This window comes from Suricata suricatta, chromosome 8, assembly GCF_006229205.1.
Source record: "Suricata suricatta isolate VVHF042 chromosome 8, meerkat_22Aug2017_6uvM2_HiC, whole genome shotgun sequence".
In the NCBI taxonomy this organism is placed as follows: Eukaryota; Metazoa; Chordata; class Mammalia; order Carnivora; family Herpestidae; genus Suricata; species Suricata suricatta.
Genome location: NC_043707.1, coordinates 134,890,023 through 134,912,721, shown reverse-complemented (window position 1 = coordinate 134,912,721; position 22,699 = coordinate 134,890,023). Strand labels below are relative to the sequence as shown.

General features: G+C 47.0%; 1 protein-coding gene across 12 annotated transcripts; it reads left to right on the top strand.

Annotated features, from left to right (window-relative positions):
* The first annotated feature begins 1 nt into the window (after position 1).
* NMNAT1 (nicotinamide nucleotide adenylyltransferase 1) lies at positions 2-22,404 on the top strand. Of its 12 annotated transcripts, XM_029946380.1 has the most exons (9): positions 5-80; positions 1,129-1,252; positions 6,880-7,778; positions 12,689-12,847; positions 15,890-16,113; positions 16,855-17,025; positions 18,584-18,767; positions 21,380-21,522; positions 21,881-22,404. In XM_029946380.1, exons 6-9 carry the CDS (start codon positions 16,911-16,913, stop codon positions 22,279-22,281), a joined length of 843 nt encoding a protein of 280 aa, XP_029802240.1. In that variant the 5' UTR covers positions 5-80; positions 1,129-1,252; positions 6,880-7,778; positions 12,689-12,847; positions 15,890-16,113; positions 16,855-16,910; the 3' UTR covers positions 22,282-22,404. The 12 variants fall into 12 exon arrangements, with proteins under 12 accessions (XP_029802249.1, XP_029802240.1, XP_029802244.1 ...); XM_029946384.1 differs by lacking the exon at positions 6,880-7,778; XM_029946382.1 differs by lacking the exon at positions 6,880-7,778 and having other exon boundaries at positions 1,129-1,672.
* Positions 22,405-22,699: the final 295 nt, after the last annotated feature.

Below are 22,699 nucleotides of genomic sequence, written 5' to 3'. Positions count from 1 at the left end.
GGCTTCCGGTGTTTCCCTTTCTGGCGTCCGGGCTGCGGGTCGGCTCCGGGAGGACTCGGGCCGGCGACCCTGAGGACGTGGTAAGCCCCCGGGCCGGAGCCCTTGAGAAACCAGTCCTTAGCGGAGTCAGCCCAGGAAGGACTCTTCTGTCCTACGCAGAGGGGAGTCCAAGATGGCGGGGTCTTTGAGGGGCAGAGGTAACGGTCCTCGAGGCAAGGTCATATTCAAGCTTGGGGGGCAAGGAGTCTTGCCCCTTCATTCTTTCCATCTTTCCATGGAACCAAGAGGCTTTGGTAAATGTTCCTCTGGCCCCCTCTGAACAGGTAAAAAAAAAAAAGTGCGTTTCTAGAGACTTCTTGAGTTTGGCGGAGGTGAGTGGAGGGCGGAGGAGAAAGTTTTCCGTTCTGGAGAACTTCTCTTACCTCCGAAATCCCTTTTTCCACGTGTAAAGGCGAGATTCCTCGTCCCGGAAGCGGTGTGACACTGACGCCTCTTGCGGACACTCCTCGCTGTTGGACAGCAGTTTAAAAGTTACTGAGAAAACTGGGCTGAAACCATTTCCTGGTGTTCCCAGCTCTTGTCCTTGAGACTGTGGTCCCCAAGACCCCATCACGGTTGACGGCAAAATTGTTGCAGAGGTGTTGCCTTTAAAACTGTGCTGACAGTTCAGAGCCTGGAGCCCGTTTCAGATTCTATGTCTCCCTCTCTGTTCCTCCCCTGCTCGCGCTGTCTCTCTCTGTCTCTCAAAAATACATAAAAAAAAAAATTAAAATTTTTAAGCAAAAAGAACTTTATTTTTTTTTTAAGTTTATTTAGTTTTTTAAGAGAGAGAGAGAGACCATAAGAGAATCCCAAGCAGGCTCCATGCTGCCCGCGCAGAGCCTGATTTGGCCCTCGATCTTGGGAACAGAACTGTGATATTATGACCTCAACCAAAATCAAGAGGTGGTGGTTTAACCGATTGTGTCCCCTAGGCCCTTCCCCCACCAGAGGTGTTGTCTTTAAAGCCACTCCTGCCACTCCAAACAGACTTCCAACTAAGGTTACCATGGAAGTCTACCAAAATGAATCACTTTTGCCAGTTCTCACTGTAGAATTTCCTACTTATTACCATGAACTGTTTTTCAGAGTTAGAGTTTGGATGTGAAATCACTGTTCTAGGCCAACTTAGGACCATTGTCGCAGTTTTGAATGATTCCATTAACCTACCTTGCAAAAATCACCTCAGGATCACAGAATTTCCTTTGTGAAAGTAAGTGACTGTTACATTAATGTAATTGTCTCCGATTTTTGATATGTGGTTACATGGCGGAAGTGTCAACATTTTGAGTGGTGTGGAGTTCTCGGAAATAAATAGGATCAGTGCCAAACAAAACAAAACGGAAAAATATTCATTGTTTCCCAGTTTGAAGAACTTGCGAAATAAACATTTGCTCGTTGTGTACTTCCCCTAAGTTTGATGAGGATAATAGGGTGTTCCGTTCAGTCACTTGTGTTGGTTTTAGTGTGTGCTGTCCCAGGAGCTGGGGAGGAAGGGCCTCGCCTCATCAGGCGTTGTTTACCTGCTCTGGAAAGATCCCATTGACTTCATTTGATGTAGGCTTCTGTGCCAACACTGTTCTCTGGGTTCTTGTTTAGAGCTGATGGATGATGAAACAAATGTTCCTAGAGCGTAAGTAAGAGAAATTGGTGTGGGTTCCAGGTGTCAGACAAGAATAGAGTCTGGGGTTTGGAGGGGGGTGGGGAGGGAAGAGAAGAAATTGTACAGGGAAGGAGAGCACGTGAGGTGGGTACTTACTGGAGAGAGCAGTGGGGGAAGTAACCTCAGAGCTGCGAGTCTGAACTGGGAAGCCAGGCAAATACTACTTGGCAGTGCAGGAGTTTAGGACATTTTAACTTGGACTTCGGATGGGAGCCCGGAGAGGATGGGTTGCTCCAACTAGGTAGGAAAAATGCTGGGGCAGGTGAAACTCGAGCGCTAACGAGAAGTACACGAGCCAAAGGCTCTGTGAGCATGTGGACCTCTTTTAGATGTCTGCCTTGTATCATGGTCAATCTTGTGACGTAGTTGAGTATGAAAATTTTTTTTTAATTTTTGAGAGAGAGAGCGAGAGAGAGCGCGTGTGCACACACGCATGCGGGGGAGGGGCAGAGGGAGAGAGAGAGGGAGACACAGAATCTGAAGCAGGCTCCAGGCTCTGAGCTGTTAGCACACAGCCCGATATGGGGCTCAAACTCATGAACCATGAGATCATCACCTGAGCGGAAGTTAGATGCTTAACAGACTGAGCCACCCAGGCGCCCCTAGGTTGTGTTACTTTTAAACAGTTTGTTAATCATCGTAGTAGAATTATTTACATTGTTAATGTATGGGTTACTCAGGTTTCTTTTTTTTCCTCCAAGTCTTTATTTAAATTCCAGCTGGTTAACATACATATTTGGTTTGTTCTGGGGCATATATGTTTGTTTTTTTAAATTTTATTCATCTACTTTTTTAAGTAAGCTCTATACTCAGTGTGGGGCTTGAACTCACAACCCCAAGATTCAGAGGCACGTGCTCTACAGACTGAATCAGCCAGGCACCTGAGACTGGAGATTTCTTTTGTTTTGTTTTTCAAAGTAATCTCTACCCTTGATGTGGGGCTCGAACTCACAACCTGGAGATTGAGAGCTGCACACTGTACTAAGCCAGCTGGGTGCCCCCATGAGGTTTCTAATTCCTAGGTTTCAACACTAGGTTTGAAATTTGGAAAGCGCTCAGAAATGTCAGCATGTTGGATGGATGGTGTGTTTGGTAGGTAACTTCCCCTCCAGCAGGGGCCTCCTGAATAGAGAAGCAGGTAGAAACAGTCATTGCCACTGGTGGAGGTCTGTCCTAGATGTGTTGGAAGATGTTTATATTGGATTTGATCCTCCTGCCAAAAGATGGTTCTTTTCCTCAAGAAATAGAGTTGTCTCCACTTCCTGACGATTTTGAGAGCATCCGTGATTAACTAGCTTCTACTAAAAAACCTGAGAATCTGTGAAAGCACATAGAAGCAGGAAGACAAAACACATCATGTAGGTCAATTGGCTATTTTCTCTAGACAGCAATCGGCTGTCGTGATGCAAAAGATTGTTGTGACCCACGTGGAGGAGACCGTGGTTAGTTTTACTCTAAAATTCCCCACGACATTTTTAAAGAATTGTTCAAATACACAATCTGAATCACTGTGTTCTTTTGAAACTAAATCTTTGTGGGAGTTTTTTGATTTTTTTTTTTTTTTGAGAGAGTGCACGCAAATGAGCGAGGGGCAGAGAGAGAGAGAGCTAGGAGGAGAGAGGGAGAGAGAAGTGGGCTTTCCTGAAGCAGGGCTCCTGTTCACCGGAAGTGGGGCTCCAGCTCACCCGGGGTAGGACTCCACCTCATGAACTGTGAGCCCATGACCTGAGCCGAAGTCAGGTGCTTAACCGACTGAGTCGCCCACGTGCCCCAAACCAAACCTTTGTTCATTACTAAGATTTACATTTTCCTTCTTCCTTTTCAGTGCTTATTTCTGTAGCAGCCATCCAACTGGTGATGATATTTTCATGAAATAAAAAAAGGAAACTCAGAGTAATGGTCTTGGAAGTATTTAAAAGAACATCCTTATTTGGGGCCACTTTGGTCGTGATGTCAGTCCGGTGATTTGGGTCGAACTGCTCCATTTTATCCTTGTCCGTGCTCATTGACACTTGGAGACGACTTTCTTTCAGATGACTGGTTTTGGTGTGCTTCCCCCGTCTTAGCTGTGAGGTCCGCAGACCGCCTGACTCCGGAGGAGCAGGGGAGGCGCTGACCGGCTCGCTGGCAGCGGTCAGGCGGCGGGGCCGCAGGGACAGGCTGGCCTGCCGACCACCTCTGGGGGGAGCGGTGACCAGCAGGCCTCAAGTGCCAACCTCAGACCATTGGTCTAGCGTCCGGTCGTGCGCGGGTCCCACTGTCCAGCCAGGCCAGCGCCAGGCCCGAGAAAAGCACTGCAGGGTGAAGAAGGGGGTCTAATTAAATGGAGTGGAAATCACACGGAAAGGATGGCTTTTTATCTCCCATTCTTTTATTTATTTGGGTTTTTTTTAATGTTTATTTTTGAGAGAGAGAGAGAGAGAGACAGCATGAGTGGGGGAGGGTCAGAGAGAGAGGGAGACACAGAATGGGAAGCAGGCTCCAGGCTCTGAGCTGTCAGCACAGAGCCGGACGCGGGGCTCCTGAGCTGAGCTGAAGTCAGGCGCCCCTTTTATCTCCCATTCTAACTCTCTGTGTTTACTTTTTACTTTCTGATTCCTGTGCTTGGAGCTCTCGCTTTATGAGGAACTGCGTTTGCTTCCTCGGCAGACAGCTAAGCCTGTGACAAGGACAGGCTGCTGGGGAGCTTTGCTCACCTGTGGAAACCACGCTGCCCACCGACAGCAGCACAGACAAGTAGTAAAGTTCAGGGGTCGTTTTTTCCTGTATTTGGGAGGAGAAAAGCGCGGTGAGGAATGCTTGTCTTCTCACTGGGACCCCTATTTACAGTGTTTTTGCCAGAAGGATTTAAACCGTGTTCCCAGGCATAGCAAGAGATGGAGGGCTTGCTGCACACTCTGCCAGATGCAGTCCAGCAGCTCCACTCTGCAGCGAGAGCTCAAGTTTATTTTTTCTTTTTAGTCTCATAAAGTAGAATTTACCCAGAGAAAGAATAATCTCTCCTGGAATTTTTATTTATTATTTTTTTAGATGTTTATTTTTGAGAGAGAAATAGAGCATAAGCAGGGGAGGGGCAGAGAGAGGGAGACAATCCGAAGCAGGCCTCAGGCTCTTGAGTCATCAGTACAGAGCCCAACGCAGGGCTCGGAACTCACAAGCCATGCGATCATGACCTGAGCCGAAGTCAGACGCTTACCCGACAGAGCCACCCAGGCGCCCTTCTCCTGGAATTTTTAAACTTTCCCTGATGAAATGTTTTAACTGTGACATGTGTCTAATTAGGAATTCCGTCTCTCCATACCTCTGTTTTTACTATGAGTAGAAAATAAATATTGAAGACTAATGGCGTATTACGTACAGCCAAGCTTTCAGATTAAGATGAGCCTTTGGAAATTCAGCGTTCAAAAACATACACAGTCAGTCGCCAAAACTGTGAACACCACGGTACAGACTCCTTCACCGAAGGATCCCACACCAAACACAGCAAACAGCCTCTTGAGCGCCTGCGGGACGGGCTCCATCCACGTCAGCAGCACAGTAAAGGCTAGAAGGACAGCATCGATTTACTGGGTTTAAATTATTTCAGAAATACATTTTTTTTGTAAGTTTATTTATTTTGAGAGAGACAGAGAGATTGTGAATGGGGGAGGGGCAGAGAGAGGGGGGGACTCTTCACCGACTGTGCAGAGCCCTTTGCGGGGCTTGAACTCCCGAACCGAGAGTCCTGACCTGAGCAGAAATCAGGAGTTGGACGGAAAGTGACTGAGCCACCCAGGCACCCCGCAGAAATGACATTCTTGAACGCAAACCTGAGCACTATGTTTCCTGGCTTCCCTGCCGTGGGACACAAATGCTCAAAACCCAGCCAGGCCAAGGTTTTCCTGTAATGCACAGCTTGTGTTCTTACTGCTGGCATTGTTGACGATCGGAGCTATGACTTTTCTGTACTGATTCCCATTATCTCATTTAAACCTTAGCAAAACGGAAGCAGGCTTTTAATCTCTATGATTATGAGGTGGGGGGAGCTCAGAGAGATTAAGTAACTAGTCGTGGGAGTGAATGTTTCACCTGGCCTCCCTCTGTCTCCAAAGCCAGTGCTTGCCACCATTACATGTGTCACCGCTGACAGAGCTCTGATTTAGTGGGAGATTCTAGGCAGTGTCCAAGGCCTTCAGTAATGGCTTTTTCATTAAAATTTAGGGACGATGCCTGACTAGCTCATCAGTGGAGCAGGTGACTCTTTTTTTTTTTTTAAACATTTATTTTGAGAGACAAAGAGACAGAGCTTGAGCAGGGCAGAAAGAGAGGGAGACAGAATCTGAAGCAGGCTCCGGGCTCTGAGCTGTCACCCCAGAGCCTGACGTGGGGCTTGAACTCAGGAACCTCGAGACAATGACTGAGCTGAAGTCGGCTGCTTAACTGACCGAGCCACCCAGGCGACCCCATGTGACTCTTGATCTTAGGGTTGTGAGTTCATGCCCCACGTTGGACCTAGAGACTATTTAAATAAGTAGGAATCTTAAAAAAAATTTAGACATAGTTTTTATTTAAATTACATATCATTCTTGCAAGCGCACACATAGGCAAAGGTCATCAAAACGTATTAAGACATTCCTAAAGCTTCACATTCAGAGTCCAGCGCTTCTCCATTACTTTTCTTTTTCTTTTTTTTTCAAAATTTTTTTAATGTTTTATTTATTTTTTGATACAGAGAGAGACAGAGCATGAGAGGGGGAGGGGCAGAGAGAGAGAAGGAGACACAGACATGGAAGCAGGCTCCAGGCTCTGAGCTAGCTGTCAGCACAGAGCCTGACGCAGGGCTCGAACCCACGAATGTGAGATCTGACCTGAGCCGAAGTCAGAAGCCCAACCGACTGAGCCACCCAGGCGCCCCTCTCCATTACTTTTCTATTTCAAGTTGTCGAGGTCCCTGTTCTTCTACGTGGTATTGTCTCCAGTTCAGTAACCACTTATTAAATGAGTAAATGAATCTGGCATTCTTTTTAGCTAAAGAATTTTTTAATAACACCAACACAAAATACTTAACATTTAACTTAATTTGGTTTCATACTGAAATTTTAGAACAACCGGAAGAATTACTAAGGAACTTTTGGAAAAAAAATTTTTCCAAAAAAAATTTCCTTCACCTTAATTTTAAATGTGAATTTTTTCTTAAGTTTCAGTCTGTGATCTCCTGAAGAGCAGGAAGCCCCATCTTCCCTGTTTTGGGTTACCAACGTCTGACAAATAGTAGGCACTTAATAACTGCACACTTACCAATGGTGAAGAAAGTAAAGATGATGCTCCCAACCAGGTTGGTAAGGAGAGGCTGCCTGCAGTATCGGGAAGATCTGGGCCTAAAATCAATACACTGGGTTATACGTAAATGTATCAATTATTGGAGGAAATTCGCCCTGTAAGCAGAAGGCACTAACCCTTGAATTCTAGTTCTGGCCCCGGGTTCACCTGGCTCCGGGCAACTTATTTTTCTTAATTGCAAATTAATGCTATGGAACAGCCCGTTAGTAACATTGAGAGTCGTGAATAGTTCTGATCACTGGACAAATAGTGCCCCCACCCTTCTAATTCACGTGAACTTGATATTTCAGTGGAAAATATCAAGAAGATCCTTGGCGGAAATCCTGGGCTTCTGGAGTAAGGAAATTGCCCTAACTGCACACAAAACTCCTAGGACAGAAGTTGGCAAGTCTGAATTAGGCTAAATACAAAGTGAATGTCACAGGTTCCATATCTGTTTTGTCCCTTTTGTGGATTCTCAGTTTCTAGATTATCTTTTACTTTCCACACATGCAGAGCTGCCGTTTGAATGCTTCAGGCTGCATTTGTTCCATTTGTCCAGTGACAGAGTTGTTAGCTGACTGACCTTTTTTGTGAGACTAATGTCCAGCACAGAATCTGAAATAAGGTATCGAGTCATGATCTGGTCACGTGTGCCTGTGTACCCCGCAGCTGTTCGCTAACTCGAGGCTTTTGAGACCCGTCTCCCAGGAATCTGTAAATGGAAACACTGGTGCCCTCGTTGTCTCCCGTCTAACGGCTTCTTGTACTAAAAGAAGTAAGTGTTCAACTCAATCTGCCCAAATGCCAGCTGTCCTGTTCGGGATTTTTTGACTTTTTCAAAGAGATGAAGCAGGCGACTACCATTGATAAGGGGCAAAATCATGGGTCCGGCTGCAGTTAAACCTGTCACAGGGATGGCGGGGCACACACGATGTCTCCGGGGGTCAGGCCCGTGTGCCCCGCCGCCCCGTGGGGGGACTGGCCGGTGAAAGCACTCACCTCAGCAGAACACACAGCTGGAGGCCTAGAGCAGCGGTCCCAAACAGGAACACTGTCGCTTGGCTGCATGGGACACAGCAAGTTACATTTTACGTTACTTCTTTAGCAATAAAATGGTTTCAAGAAACCAGATTTATTTAGGTTCTGTTTCACGGCAATGTCACATTAAACCACAGAGATAAAGTTTTAAACATAACAGATGACTTGAGATCCATTCCATTTGAGCACAGTTATGTCTAATAACACTTCACTAAGAACTAGCGCTGCCGTTTCTTGAACTCCTAAGACAGCAGGTGCTGTTGGTACTGGTACCCGAGGGATCTTCGGAACCTGGGTTCCTCTACTGTGACTTGTAAGTCCAGGCCGTAGGACAACCCACAGGTAATAGTAAAAGTTAACCTTCATCATGCGTAGACAAACATGCCAAACGTTTTTTATTCACTTTCTCATTTAATATGCACAAAATCCAGTGAGGCAGGGACTGTGGCTCCCCATTTTATAAACGAGGAAACAGACCCAGAAAGACTAAGTGTCTTGTCCAAAAACAAACACCTAGTAGCGACAGCCAGAACTTGGAACCAGGTCTGAGAGTCCTAACCCCGCGCCTGCGCTGTGCAGCGCTGCCCCCCGCACCCGGTTCTCACGGGGAGCCGACCCCCGCTACTTCCACACGCAGGTGAAGCCTGCGGCTTCTGCTCGCTTTTGAAATTCTTTTGAAGTTACATGTCCTTACGTGTAATATAAGATAATGTAAGATAAGACCCGTGCATGTAAGATCTTCCTCAGTAACCCATAGTTCTCTTTCTTCATCATAAGCTCTATTATTTACCTTGATTATTTTATTAATCATGTTTCACTCTGAGGGACCTTAGGGTGTGTATAGAAATTAAATCTACCCAAAGACAAAGGTTTATCCCCCTTGAAAGTACTAAAAAAAAATAGTTTTCAAAATATACTCCCAGACTGTTTAAAGCAATGGCATATCATTACAGCTAGAATATAGTTAGAGGCTTGATGAGGCCTTTTTGAAAGGAATCTCATCTTTTTAGGGGCTTACATGCCGTTCAGTTGTCAGGTCAACTTTTAACCGTCAGCTAACGTGGGCTTAATTATATTGTGCATTCTGAAATGTGACAAGACAGTTAACTGGGTTTTTTTTTTTTTAATGTTAACATTTAAAACTGACTTAAGGTTTATGAAATGTCCCATTAATGTTTATAACTCCGTATCTTTCAGACTTAAGAACGTCATGGGGCACCTGGGTAGCTTAGTTGGTTAAGCATCCGACTCTTGGTTTTGGCTCAGGTCGTGGTCTCGGGGTTTCGCGGGTCTGAGCCCCGTGTAGGGCGCTGTCCTGGCAGCACAGAGCCTGCTTGGGATTCCCTCTCCCTGTCTCTCTCTGCCCCTCCCCACCCACACTGTCTCTGTCTGTCTCTAAATAAATAAATAAACTTAAATTTAAGAAAGTATTATACATCAGCTATACTTCACTTTAAAAACAAGTCAGTGGTTTAAAAATTGAAAGTCAATTTTAGTTAAATATCAAGACTGTCTCAGGAAGACATGAGGTTTTGGTTGTAGCAGGCTGGGGAGGGACACTTACAGCCTGAGCCGGTGTGATCTCGGCAGCCAGCAGTGCAGGTGATAGGCCGTGTGGGCCAGACAGAAGTGAATCATGGGGGTGCTGGTCCTCGAGCACCTGGAGCAAGGCAGGGGGATCCCGAGCACCCCCTGAGAGCTTCCAGACTCCACGCCCCGTTGTCACCAGCTTGTCCCCTTTCCCTGCCACGTATTCTGGTACCCTGTAGCGATACAGAGCAAGTGCTTTTCCTTGGAGAGGGATGGATCCTTGCTCTCTTAAACCCCCTGGGCCATGATGGAAACTCACTGTAATTTAATTCTGCTGTGGTTTTGAAGGTCTAGAGTCTAGTGTGAGCTCAAGTTGGCTGCATTCATGGTGAATTAATGGAACCGAGCTGGATATTTGAGAGGACTTGTGAAGGTGACCAGGGGGAAAGCTTCCTTCAGCTAAGAGATCAGCTTCCCCCAGCCCCTTCCCCGACCTTTCCCCTGGGGAGGACCTGGAAACCTGAGTGCATCCCCAAGGTTGGGGAGGAGCTCTGAGCTCTTTGTTCTATCCTTCCCGGAACAGCAGGCAGCTCCTTGGGGACCCAGACCTCCTGCCCACAGCTCTGTCTCCAGTGGGGGTGGGGTCTGAAACCTGAGGTGGGCGGGGCTGGAACTGACAAGCTCTCATTGATCAGCTCAGAAGCTGGCAGGATACGCCGGTTTCCCTGTGGGCCCAGGGTACCACAGGGGATGTGTTCACTGTCACCCCAGTTCACCACAGGCACTGTATGGGAATTGGGGCGTAGGGATGGGAGGGGTGGGAGCAAGTCTCAAGGGAACCCTGGTATCATCCTTGGGCTGATAATTGAAAGGAAGGACGTTTAAATCATTCTAATGAATTAACTCATTTTTTAAAATGCTGTGTGGAACATTACCGATCCTTCTCTCCTTTATTTCTTATCCACAATTAGCAGTGTCCCTGTGAACCTCCCTGTGCTTTCTTGGGAGAAAGGCTCAAGCGTTTATTGAATAAGTGTTTTCTTATTTCCATTCTCACTGACGACTTAAACTGAGGGGCTCACGACCTTGTAGCTGGCCTTCCTATCGTGTTTGCCCCTTCCGGTTAATCCCGCAGCACCGCCATCACCAGTGTTGTCACTTCTCTCACAAATAACAGCTGCCATTTGTTTTAACACTGTGCTAGGCAATGTGCTAAGCCCTTTGCCATCTATTATCCTCAGAATTAATCCTCACAGTGACTGAAATTGGTTGTCATTATCCCTGTTTTACAGATATGGAAACTTGAAACTTGTAATTAAGTGATTTGGTTAAGCTGATAAAGTCAATTAAGCTTTTAAGGGCCCGTGTCTTATTATTTTTCTAAAGCATTGTTTTTTTAGAACCCTGTAGTCACTCTGTTGCTCAGAAACCTTCAGAGGTTCCCGTTGCCTGAGGGGTTAACATACACAGTCCTCATCTCCTCAGCCCGGAGGGCTCCTTTCCGATCTTCACAGCCCTGGCTTGATCTCCCTTCTTTTTTTAAGTGTATTTATTTATTTTGAAAGAGGGAGAGCGAGAATCCCCAGCAGGCTCTGTGCTACCAGCATAGAGCCCAGCTCAGGTCTCATTCTCAAACCCTGAGATCATGACCTGAGCTGAAATCAAGAGTCAGAGGCTCAACCAACTGAGCCACCCAGGCGCCCCCTCTCCCATTTGTCTTTTCGATGAGGGAGCCTACGAATCAGGCAACTTAGATGCTGGCCCTGGGTCTGCCACCCACTGGCTTTGTCCAGTGAGAGCATAGAGTCTGAGCCAAAGCGACTTGGTCACCCAAGCAGGTGGGTCTGGACGTTGCTGGGCAACAAGTCAGTGGTCCTGACACAGGTCGTTTGAGCATTGGTAAGTCTTAGAAGTGCCCAGCGAGGTATATGATAGCCTTAATTTCCAGTGCATTCTCAACCCACTATTTATATCTAAGATGTTTGTAATACTGAAAAATTAGAAAAGCCTAAGTGTCCAATGGTAGAAGATTAACTAGAAAAACTAGATATCTAACAATAGCTTATTTTTTGGAACAAGCTAAATGACTTTGGCCAAAACTTTTTTGGTGCTGAGGCTTGAACGGTGACGTGTGCGAGTGCATTTTCTCCATTGAAAAGTATCATCCAGCCCTGTGTTTATTGCTCTTTATTATATTTCTACGTTAATTACAGAAATACTCCCTCCAGCCTAAACAAGTGATTCCCCCCAACTTCCCCAAATGCCTCTAGCAACTTGGCATCATTGGAATTATACTTAAAAGCTTCCAGAATGATTATTTTGATACATGATTTGGATATAGAAGACTATTTTTGAGAGACGCCTGGGTGGCTCAGTCAGTTAAGTGTCCGGCTCTTGGTCTCCGCTCAGGTCATGAGCTCATGGTTCGTGAGTTTGAGTTCTGCATGGGGCTCCGTGCTGCCAGCACAGAGCCCGCTTGGGGTTCTCTTTCACTCCCTCGCTCTCTCCCCCTCTTCCATTTGCATCCATGCACTCTCTCAAAATAAGTGATTAAACTTAAAAATAATAATATTTAAAAAATTTTACAATAACAGAACTACTTTTTGATAGTTAGTAAGCCATGTTTATCAAAAACCCAAAACTGAGTGATTTGAGTCTGAGAGATTGGAAGGTCCACTGTGTGGGGGCACGGATTTCCTGGGCTCTCAGGGGTCTTTCTAGCTGGGCTAAGAATCAGACTGACATGAGAGGGATAAAGAGGAGAAAATCAGCTTTAAGAGGTGCTCATGGGGGCCCCACATAGACGTGGGAATTCCATGGTCAGGCAACGTGAGGTCTGTCATTCTGAACTCAGAAGGGGAAGGCATCCGGGACTTCAGAGGAGAGTAATGCCCTCTGTGGGGCCGTGGGAGCAGACGTGGTCATTAGACGTTTCCCCTGCCACCCGGATGGGTCACTCAGATACAATTTATCTCCACTCATAACCCTTATTCTGAGAAAGACCCCCAATTCTTAGGTTCTTCTGTGTACCTAAGGGAGTAACAAAAGGGTTCTTAAATGCCTTCGGCTCCAAATAATTCACATGCCAAACTGGCACATTTTGAACCTCTTCAACAGACCCCTCCAGCGCAATGGATGAAGAAGACCCCCACTAAGACACAACATGATGGCACTTCAGAGCATTGGGGACAAAGAAAACATCCTACAGGTCTTCTAGAAAGAGAAAGGAGGGGCGCCTGGGTGGCTCAGTCGGTTAAGCCTCCGACTTTGGCTCAGGTCAGATCTCACATTCCTGGGTTCGAGCCCTGCGTCAGGCTCTGTGCTGACAGCTCAGAGCCTGGAGCCTGCTTCCGGTTCTGTGTCTCCTTCTCTCCTTGACCTTACCCCTCTCATGCTCTGTTTCTCTCTGTATCAAAAATAAATAAAACATTAAAAAAAAAAAAAAGAAAGGGTACATAAAAAGGGAAGAGAGTCAGAATGGCATTAGACTTTCAACAGTAGTGTGGGATGCTAGGAAACAAGGAAGAAACATTCATAATTTTAAAAGAAAATAATTTCAACTTACCGTTTGCTCAAATAAGCTGTTCATCTCTGAAGGAAGGAAAAAGACATAACCAAACTTATTTCCCATGTACCTTTTATTATGAAGCTACTTGAGGATACATCCTAGAAAAATTAGGATATAAAGCAAGAAAGACATGATGTGACCCTAAGAAATAGGGGATCTGATTCAGAAGAGAGATGAAAAAGGTTTCAGAATGATAGCTCTACAAAGGATTAGAGACTTTCAGTCCACGTTAGAGAATGAGTTCCAGGAAAAAAAACCCTCCAGGAAAAAACAGATTCAGTAGAGTAATAATATTTGGTTGAACCATTTGAAATTGAGGTTTTTGTAGATTAGAAAGAGTTGACCTTTAGGGACATGATGTGCAGCATTAATAGTAGCTGCGTTCTCAGTGTCTTTATTTCTTGTCAAAAGCTGTGCATGTATTGTCTGTGCATGTATTGTCTAGCTTAATCCTCACAATGGTCATGAGGCAGGTGCTACTGTTTTCTCTTTCAAGATTGAGAAAACTGGGACAAAGGCAGATTAGGTTAAGGTGAGGTGGTCCTGGGGTATTAGCGCAGTGATTTCTGTGCAGGTGGTCTGATTTCAGAGCATAGGTTGCTTCCCCCCTCCCCTAAATAATGTCTCTGCTCAATGTGGGGCTTGAACTCAGGACCCTGAGATCAAGAGTTACATGCTCTCCCAACTGGGCCAGCCAGGTGCCCCGCAGAGCACAGGTTCTTAACTGGTGTGCTATAACAGACAGGAGATTGGAGGATGCTTTTCTGTGGAATCTGGCCAGTCCAAGGGGCGAGACCTGCAACGCTGACCCCCAGGTCACCATACAATGAAGCCCATTGTGCATGGGCCCTAGTCACTCGCTCAGAACTTTCTATCAGCTCTTGTTGAAAGAAATGGAAAATTTATCATTCGTGTTGGTAGAGAGGCAAGAGAATGCATTGGGGACAGAACAGAACACCACAAAAAGGAACATTTAGAGGACAAAGGTCTTTTTAAAATTATTATTTTTTAATTTTTTAAATACTTTATTGCCAAGTTGGTTTCCAGATAACACCCAGTGCTCTTCCCCACAAGTGCCCCTCTCCATGACCATCACCCCCGCCCCTTTCCCCCTCCTTCTTCAGCCCTCAGTTTGTGCTCAGCATTCAAAAGTCTCTCATGATTTGCCTCACTCCCTCTCCCCACTCTTTCCCCCACTTTCCCCTTCCCATGGTCCCCTGTTAGGTTTCTCCTGCTGGACCTATGAGTGAAAACATTTGGTATCTGTCCTTCTCTGCCTGACTTCATTCTTTCTCATTGCCATATAGTACTCCATTATATATATATACACCACATCTTCTTGATCCATTCATCAGGCGATAGACATTTAGGCTCTTTCCATGATTTGGCTATTGTTGAAAGTGCCGCTGTGAACATTGGGGTACATGTGCCCCTATGCGTCAGCACTTCTGTATCCCTTGGGTAGATCCCCAGCAGGGCTATTGCTGAGTCATAGGGGAGTTCCACTGATAGTTTTTGAGGAACCTCCACACTGTTTTCCAGAGCGGCTGCACCAGTTTACATTCCCACCAACAGTGTAGGAGGGGGCCCTATTACAACTGATCCCTCAGAAATACAATCATCAGAGAGTACTGTGAAAAATTACATGCCAACAAACTGGACAATCTAGAACAAAGGTCTTTTTCTTTCTTTCTTTATTTTGAGAAAGCACAAGCAAGTGAGGGGCAGAGAGAGAGAGAGAGAGAGAGAGAATATCCCAAGCAGGCTCCACATTGTCAGCACGGAGCCCGACACGGATCTCGACCCCATGAGCCGTGAGATCATGACCTGAGGAGAAATCAAGTTCGGACACAACTGACTGAGCCACCCAGATGCTCCTAGAGGACAAAGGTCTTTAAAATGAAGACTATAATAGCAGAACTGAAAAGCTCAATAGCTGGATTAGGGGGTGGGGTAGAGAATACCTAGAAATTAGAGCATAAAGGCAAGAAGTGGAAAAGAGAAAGGAAAAGAAGAAAATTACAAGACCTGTCCAGGTGCTTTAGTGCCAAATAATAGGCATTTCCAAAGAGAACAAAGAACGAAAGGCAGAATGTCATCAGTGTAGTAATTCAAGGACCTTTCCCAGAACAGAAGTTTACGAGCCTCAAGATTAAAAGGGTCTGCTCAGTGCCCCGTGCAGTAGATGAAAACACAGTCACACTAGAGGACGTCACTGTAAAATTTCAGAGCGCTGGGGACAAAGAGAGGATCTCACAAGCTTCAAGGGAGGAAACAGGCAAGTCACATTCAAAGGATCCAGAATTGGGAGTGACTTTGGATTTATCACTATTAACACTGCAATCTAGAAGCAATGCCTTCGCAACTCTGGGAAAAGATGGTTTTCAACACAGACTGGAAATTATAGATGGATATATGTGCAGAAGTTTGGGAGTAGGTGGTGAGGGTGTGTGAGAGCTGATCCTCATGGATCATCATAGTTAAGTAGGTACTGTTTACTTTGGATAAATTTAGAAATAGCGTTATAAGCACATAATATAGAAATATGGTAGAATCTACCAGAAGAAATAGCTGAAAAAGTTAAAAGTGCTTGCCTTTAAGGGAGGTGGGTGGAGGGGTTGGTGAGCAGGATGTGGTCAACGACTGTTGGGTTTCATGATGGTCCTTTTGCTGCCCTGTGATTTCTAAACCTACCTACGTGAATTCATTTAATAAAAACTTAAGTGTATTGTCTCGTATTACTTCATTAGGGTTATGGAAGGATCAAATGGAATAATACGAAGAAGGGTTTGTGAGTTGTAAACGGTTCCTGAGCCGAAAGTGATGACATGGGCATGCTAAGAGGCAGACTTCGGTCTTGGAGGGTGGGCGTCTGGGACTTCCGTGTTCGCCCACGTCGGGAGCGTCATTGTACCAGTTAACTATCGCCCCGGCGGTGCAGTCACGACACCTGAGCTGCGCGCAACAGTAAACAGTAAGCACTGCAGTTTTGCTCACGAGTCCAGGGTCAGCTTGTGGTTGGCTGGTGTACGCCCGGCTGAGCGACCTCACCTGGGCTCGCCCGTGTGTCTGAGCGCGGGGTGCGGGACGGCTCTGTGGGCAGAGCTGGCCTCGGCTTGTTCTCTTGGCGGAGGCGGGAGTCCGAAAGAGCGCAGACGTGTGCCCTGGGCTCAGAACCGGCACACTGTCCTTTCCGCCGCGTTCTCTCGTCCAAAGCAAGTCACAAAGAAGGGGAAGAAGATTCCATCCCTTTCTGGCAGGAGCTGCAAATTCACAGTGAAAAGGAGCAGTGGGGAAATGGGGCTGTCTTTGTCATCGAAGCCAAATATATATATTTTTTAGGGTAGACATTAGATCTTTTTATTTCTTTTAATATAATTTATTGTCATATTGCTAACATAGTGTGTACAGTGCACTCTTGGTTTTGGGGGAAGATTCCCCGTGGTTCACTGCCTCCATACAATGCTTAGTGCTCATCCCAACAAGTGCCCTCCTCAGTGCCCATCACCCACTTTCCCCCTCCTCCACCCCCCCATCCACCCTCAGTTCGCTCTCTTTGTTTGAGTCTCTTATGGTTTGCCTCCCTCCTTCTCTGTACCTTTTTTTTTTTCGCTTCCCTTCCCTGAAGTCAAATATTTTTATCCATTCTCTTGGAATGGGAACATGGAAAGCCACTAAAGGCCTATAACTGGACTTATTTTCTTTTCCTTTGCAGACAACTAGCAGGGTGTCTGAGTTTTTCATTTAGATCAATACCTTCAAATTCTTAGCATGGAGAATTCAGAGAAGACAGAAGTGGTTCTCCTTGCGTGTGGCTCCTTTAATCCTATCACCAACATGCACCTTCGACTGTTTGAGCTGGCCAAGGACTACATGAACGGAACAGGTGGGAATAGTAGCCAAAAGCAATAATGGGGTTCAGGGCACTACCCCAAAATATGACACCTTGACATGTTGGATATTTTAAGCTGAACGAGTTTGAGAAAATGGCAGAATCAGGAAGGTCACTCTGACCTCCTCCCCACCCTTCTCAGAAGCAGCTCAAAAAACCTTCATGTGAGGGGCGCCTGGGTGGCTCAGTCAGTTAAGTATCCAACTCTTGGTTTCCACTCAGGTCATGATCTCAGGGTTGTGGGATCAAGCCCTGCAGCAGGCTCTGTGCTGACAGTGAGGTGCGTGCTTGGGATTCTCTCTCCCTCTCTCTGCCCTTCCTCACTTGTGCTCATTCGAACACTCTTGTCAAAATAAATGAATAAACTTAAAAAAAAACCAACCAAGCAAACAAACAAACAGCTTTGTGTGGGAGGTACCCTCGCTCTGCTGGGAGGAGAGGAGCATCCTTACTGCTAAGGGCAGACGGATGCCTAGAAGACTCTAAACCACCTAGCAGGCCTTGCTCCATTTCCCTGAGATTTCTAAACGTACCTAATACTCTTTGCCCTATCATATTTCCCTACAACTGTCCACTCTTCACCAAATCTGGCTAAAAATACTCAGGCTTAACCGTTTCTTTTTGTTGTTGTTGTTTTTGTTTTTGTTTTTGTTTTAAAAGTTTATTTATTTTTATTTATTTTTATTTATTTTTTTTTACTTTATAAAGTTTCATATTTTTTTAACATATGCAATTATTTTTCATCCTTTACAATACAGTAGTTGCAATGACACTCAAAACAGAAAAGCAAAGTAAAAAATCTTAACCGTTTCTTGAGGTCTTTATTTCCTTGTGAAAGTACCATGTCACATAAGCCTTCTATTAAATCAATTTTATGTTTTTCTGTCTCTGTCCGTGTAATTTTCAGACCTGGCCAGGGACCCAAGGAGGGGCGAGGAAAACTATTTCCTCCCCTACAGAATATGTTTTGTCACATAAAGGATCATGTTACATGCTGATTGATAGACTGACAGATGGGGGCTCAAACTCACCAATGTCCTGAAAATCAGGGAACCAAGATAAAAGATGAGGTCTAGTTTGCCCATCACATGGACAAAAATGTTTTAAACTTGACAATGACAAGTGTCCGAGGCTGGGGAGAAATGGGCTCTCGTGTACCCTGAGGGTGAACAGCACCAGTTGATGAAGACTTTTTACAAGGCAATCTGGCAATATCAAAACTGAAATTGTGCGGGGGGGGGGGCAGCGTGGGGAGTTAGCATGACTGGGAACGGTTTCAGTGGCTGCACAGGACGTCGGATGGGCGCACGGAGATGTGATCGTGCCGACGCCCTGAACCGTGCACTGAGGGTGGTTAGTGTAGCGAGTTAACCTCATTTATAAATGAGTGAATGAACGGATGAAGGAAGGAAGGAATGAAAGAAAGCCTAAATCCCTGTTCAAATCCCCGGGGGGGGGGGGGAACTCTGTTAGGAAACGCTAGTGATGACCATCTTTCCTGTGCACAAACTCTAACTGGTGACCCCTCGCTTCCTTCCGGCTCTTTGCCCAGGAAAATACAAAGTCCTCAAAGGCATCATCTCTCCCGTGGGCGATGCGTACAAGAAGAAAGGCCTCATCTCCGCCCACCACCGAGTCATCATGGCGGAGCTCGCCACCAAGAATTCGGAATGGGTGGAAGTGGACACCTGGGAAAGTCTTCAGAAGGAGTGGGTGGAGACCGTGAAGGTGCTGAGGTAGTCACGGCGGGGGCGGGCGGGGGCGTGTTGCCCGGCGTTCCGGGCTCCCGGGGTTTGCAGACCGAGAGCGGGGTCGGGAGGGCACGTGCGCGGTGCTGCTCCCGCGTGAGGTCGTGTCTCGAGGGTGGGGCGTCGCCTCCCTGTCCTTCGTCGTGTTGTCAGATGTGTGCGTGCTCTTTACTGCGCGTCTCCGGTAGGAGAGGACATGCACAGAGAAGCCTGCCCGGCCTGCCGGTGCCCCGAGTGAGTAAGACAAAGCCCTAAAATGACATTGTTGTCATTAATCTTAAGCGTAAAAGAGAGAGGCAGGTAGGGGCGCACGGGTGGTTCAGGTGGTGAAGCGTCTAACTTCATGATCTCACTGCTCATGGGTTCGAGCCCCGGGTCAGACTCTGTGCTGACAGCTCAGAGCCTGGATCCTGTGTCTCCCTCTCTCTGCCCCTCCTCCGCGCATGCTCTGTCGCTCTCTCTCTCAAAAATAAACATTTTTAAAAAAGGCTTGAAAGAGAGGCAGGTCATTGAAACAAGAGAAGCCGTGCTGCTTGGTCGTGGCAGACCCGATCGGGGGCGCTGCCTCTGTGGTGGCCCGCGGGGGTCGTCCCAGATCTCTGTGCTCCTACCTTTGAATCAGTTCCAGCTGAGGATTCAGAAACTAGAGTGAGCAACAGCTAATTAATTATTAATGTTATCTTGCTGAAAATCCTTTCCGTCTAATGTCTGTTCTTAGAGTTCTGAGCCTTCCGTTCTGACCTCATCAGTTAGGGTTTGGACAGGAAATAGAGACCACCCGGAGTGCTCTAAGCCGAAGGGGACTTAGACGCTCCTGCGGAAGTGTCAGCCGGCTGGAGGAGGGGAAGGCAGGTTTGTTTCAAGGTCATACCTCCTCTAGCTGCAGCTGCCATTCAGGAAGCAGTACTTGTCCCTGTCCCCACAGATGCTGGTGTTAAGCTGTCCCAAGTCTCCTAAAGTTGGTGACTGGTAGGTGGAATCCAGAATCTGGCCACTACACTCACCCCCTAAGAGATTGCTTCTCAGGCTCGACGGCCCAGAAAGATGGCCTGTGCCTCCCCTCTTCTTTCCAGCTCTCTCGTGAGTGAATCCCATGGGCAGAATCTCTCACGTGAGAACCTCTGGGAGGTGTGTCTGGGGCAGGGTAGGACATCAGGCCAGCAGACCGAGTCCGGCACAGCGGCTTAACAAGAGGAATGGCTTCTCAGGCCTGGCAGGGAGAAGTCTGCCCTCCTCATTGGCCAGAAATTCTCCCGCAAACACCAGCCTTCTGCATCCCCAGCCTTCCCCAGCGCCCTCCCCATGGCAGCCTTGCTGTCCGTCACGTAGTAACGCGGCTGCGCAAGAGCAAACGGACGGAGTTAGGGGCACGGAGGACACACTTGGCTCCCCAAGGGTGGCTGTGCTACTCAGGTAACCGCATGGTGCTAAAGCCCTGGGCGTCCTGCTGCCAGTCCAGAGCAAGTCCTGCCTGGCGTCCAGGGTCCCTTCCTTCTAGGCTTTGGGCACTTGTCCTCTCTAGGACCTTATCCTTGGCATTGTGGCTCTCCACTACCAGGTGAGGCCACACTCTCCGGTGGTCAAGAGTGTGGGCCCTGGAAACAGACTGCTGGGGTTCAAACACTGGCTCCACCACCTAGAAGCTAGGTGACCTTGGGCAAATTAGAGTTCTCTCTCACTGGGGATAATAAGCAATTCTGATATAATGGTGGCAATAATAGAGTTGCTTTACTTTTTTTTTAAAGATTTATTTATTGGGGCACCTGGGTGGCTCAGTCGGTTGGGCGTCTGGCTTCGGCTCAGGTCATGATCTCACGGTTTGTGGGTTCGAGCCCCGCGTCGGGCTCTGTGCTGACTGCTAGTTCAGAGCCTGGAGCCTGCTTCAGATTCTGTTTCTCCCTCTCTCTCTGACCCTCCCCTGCTCACGCTGTCTCTCTCTCTCTATCAAAAATAAATTAAAAACATTAAAAATTTAAAAGAAAATTTATTTAAGTAATCTCTACACCCAACGTGGGGCTCAAACTCACACCCCGAGATCAAGAGTCGCATGCTCTTCTGACTGAGCCGGCCAGGTGCCCCAATAGAGTTGCTTTATAAAAGCCAAAGCGTTCACTCAGTCAGGTTGTTACCGAATGCGCCCTAAGCCCCAGGGAGTCTGCCAAGAGCTGGAGTTAGAGCTCTAAGCTTTCACTTCCCTCCATTACGGGAACAGTAATAACAATGGTAGTATTTCCGGCACCAAGGTTGAGAAGGGTTCATCAGGTGATCGGACAAAGGACTTAGTGGAGTGCTTAGCACATACTAACTAACTAATGTCAACTCTTATTATTATGACCCACACATGAAGCTCAGAATAGTAGTAGCTACCATCCGTTGTGCGCCCACGATCTCCTTGCTTCCCATTCCCGGTCACCAGTCCCCGGGCACCCCTGGCCAGCACCCACGCTGACTGGTAGGCCTCGGGTGTACCTGTGGTTAAACGTTCCTAATGTCACACAGCCTGAACATCGGGCCAGAGGCTCTAAGTTCTCTCCCGAGAGAGAGTGTTCTAGCTGAATGTTGTGAGAAGAGCAATGTTCTATTGCTTTGTTGTTTCATAGACACCATCAGGAGAGACTGGAGGCCAGTAGCTGTGACCACCAGCAGGACTCACCGAGGCTGGAAAGGCCTGGACGGAAAAGGAAGTGGGCTGAGCAAAGACAAGATTTTAGTCAAAAGGAATCGCTAGAGCCAAAAACGAAAGGTCTGTATGTTTTATCAAGACTTACCCACTGGAGTAAGTACCTTATCAAGGCTGGATAAGGTTCTAGAGCTGAGCAGCCCCCTTTCTATTTTTCATTTCACGTTCAGGATGCTTGGCTGCCTGGAAAATGCCCTTGTTAGTTTTGTGACGGGAGGGAGGGCGGAGAGGAAGGCAGAGGCACCCTGAGCTCATTTCTCCTGCAGTGGTTCTTGTACAGTTTCCCAGATCTCTTTTGAGAATCTGATTCGGACCGAAACTATGATCCCTCTCGCCAGAAAAACACTTAGATGCGTTCGTTTTGGTGCAGCGAGTTATTGGCAAAGCAGACCCAGAAGCTGTGTTTTCTTCTTCTTCCTAGACGCGCCAAAGGTAAAGCTGCTGTGTGGGGCAGATTTATTGGAGTCCTTCGGCGTTCCCAATCTGTGGAAAAGTGAGGATATCACCCGGATTGTAGGAGACTATGGGCTCATATGTATCACTCGGGCTGGAAATGACGCTGCGAAATTCATCTATGAGTCCGACACCCTGTGGAAACACCGGAACAACATCCACCTGGTGAATGAGTGGATCACCAATGACATCTCCTCCACAAAGATCCGGCGAGCCCTCAGAAGGGGCCAGAGCATCCGCTACTTGGTGCCAGACCTCGTCCGAGAGTACATCGAGAAGCACGATCTGTACAGCCCTGAGAGCGAGGAGAGGAACGCGGGGGTGGTCCTGGCTCCGCTGCAGAAACGCGCTGCCCCGGCGGACCCGTGACTCCTGCGCGCTGGGCGTGTGGACCGGGCTGGGTGTGAGCCGCCGGGAGGAGGAGCTGTGACCCTGTTGCATAAACTGAAGCTTTTTAAAAGTTCGGTAAAAATCACCAGGACATGAAAATAAGGTTGATCTTTTTTTTTTTTTTTTAATGTAGTGCTTTAAAAAAATACTTATTTGGAGAGCAAGCAGGGGAAGGGCAGAGAGAGAAAGAATCACAAGCAGGCTCCTCACTGTCCGCACAGAGCCCAGTGTGGGGTTCGATTCCGTGAACTGTGAGATCATGACGAGCCAAAATCAGGAGTCGAATGTTCATGACCTGAGCCACCCAGGTGCCGCCAGGTTTATCTTTTTATTGGAAATTGCTAAAATTTCAACATAGTGTTTTTTTTTTTTTTAAAGAATGTCCAAATCCTTTAAT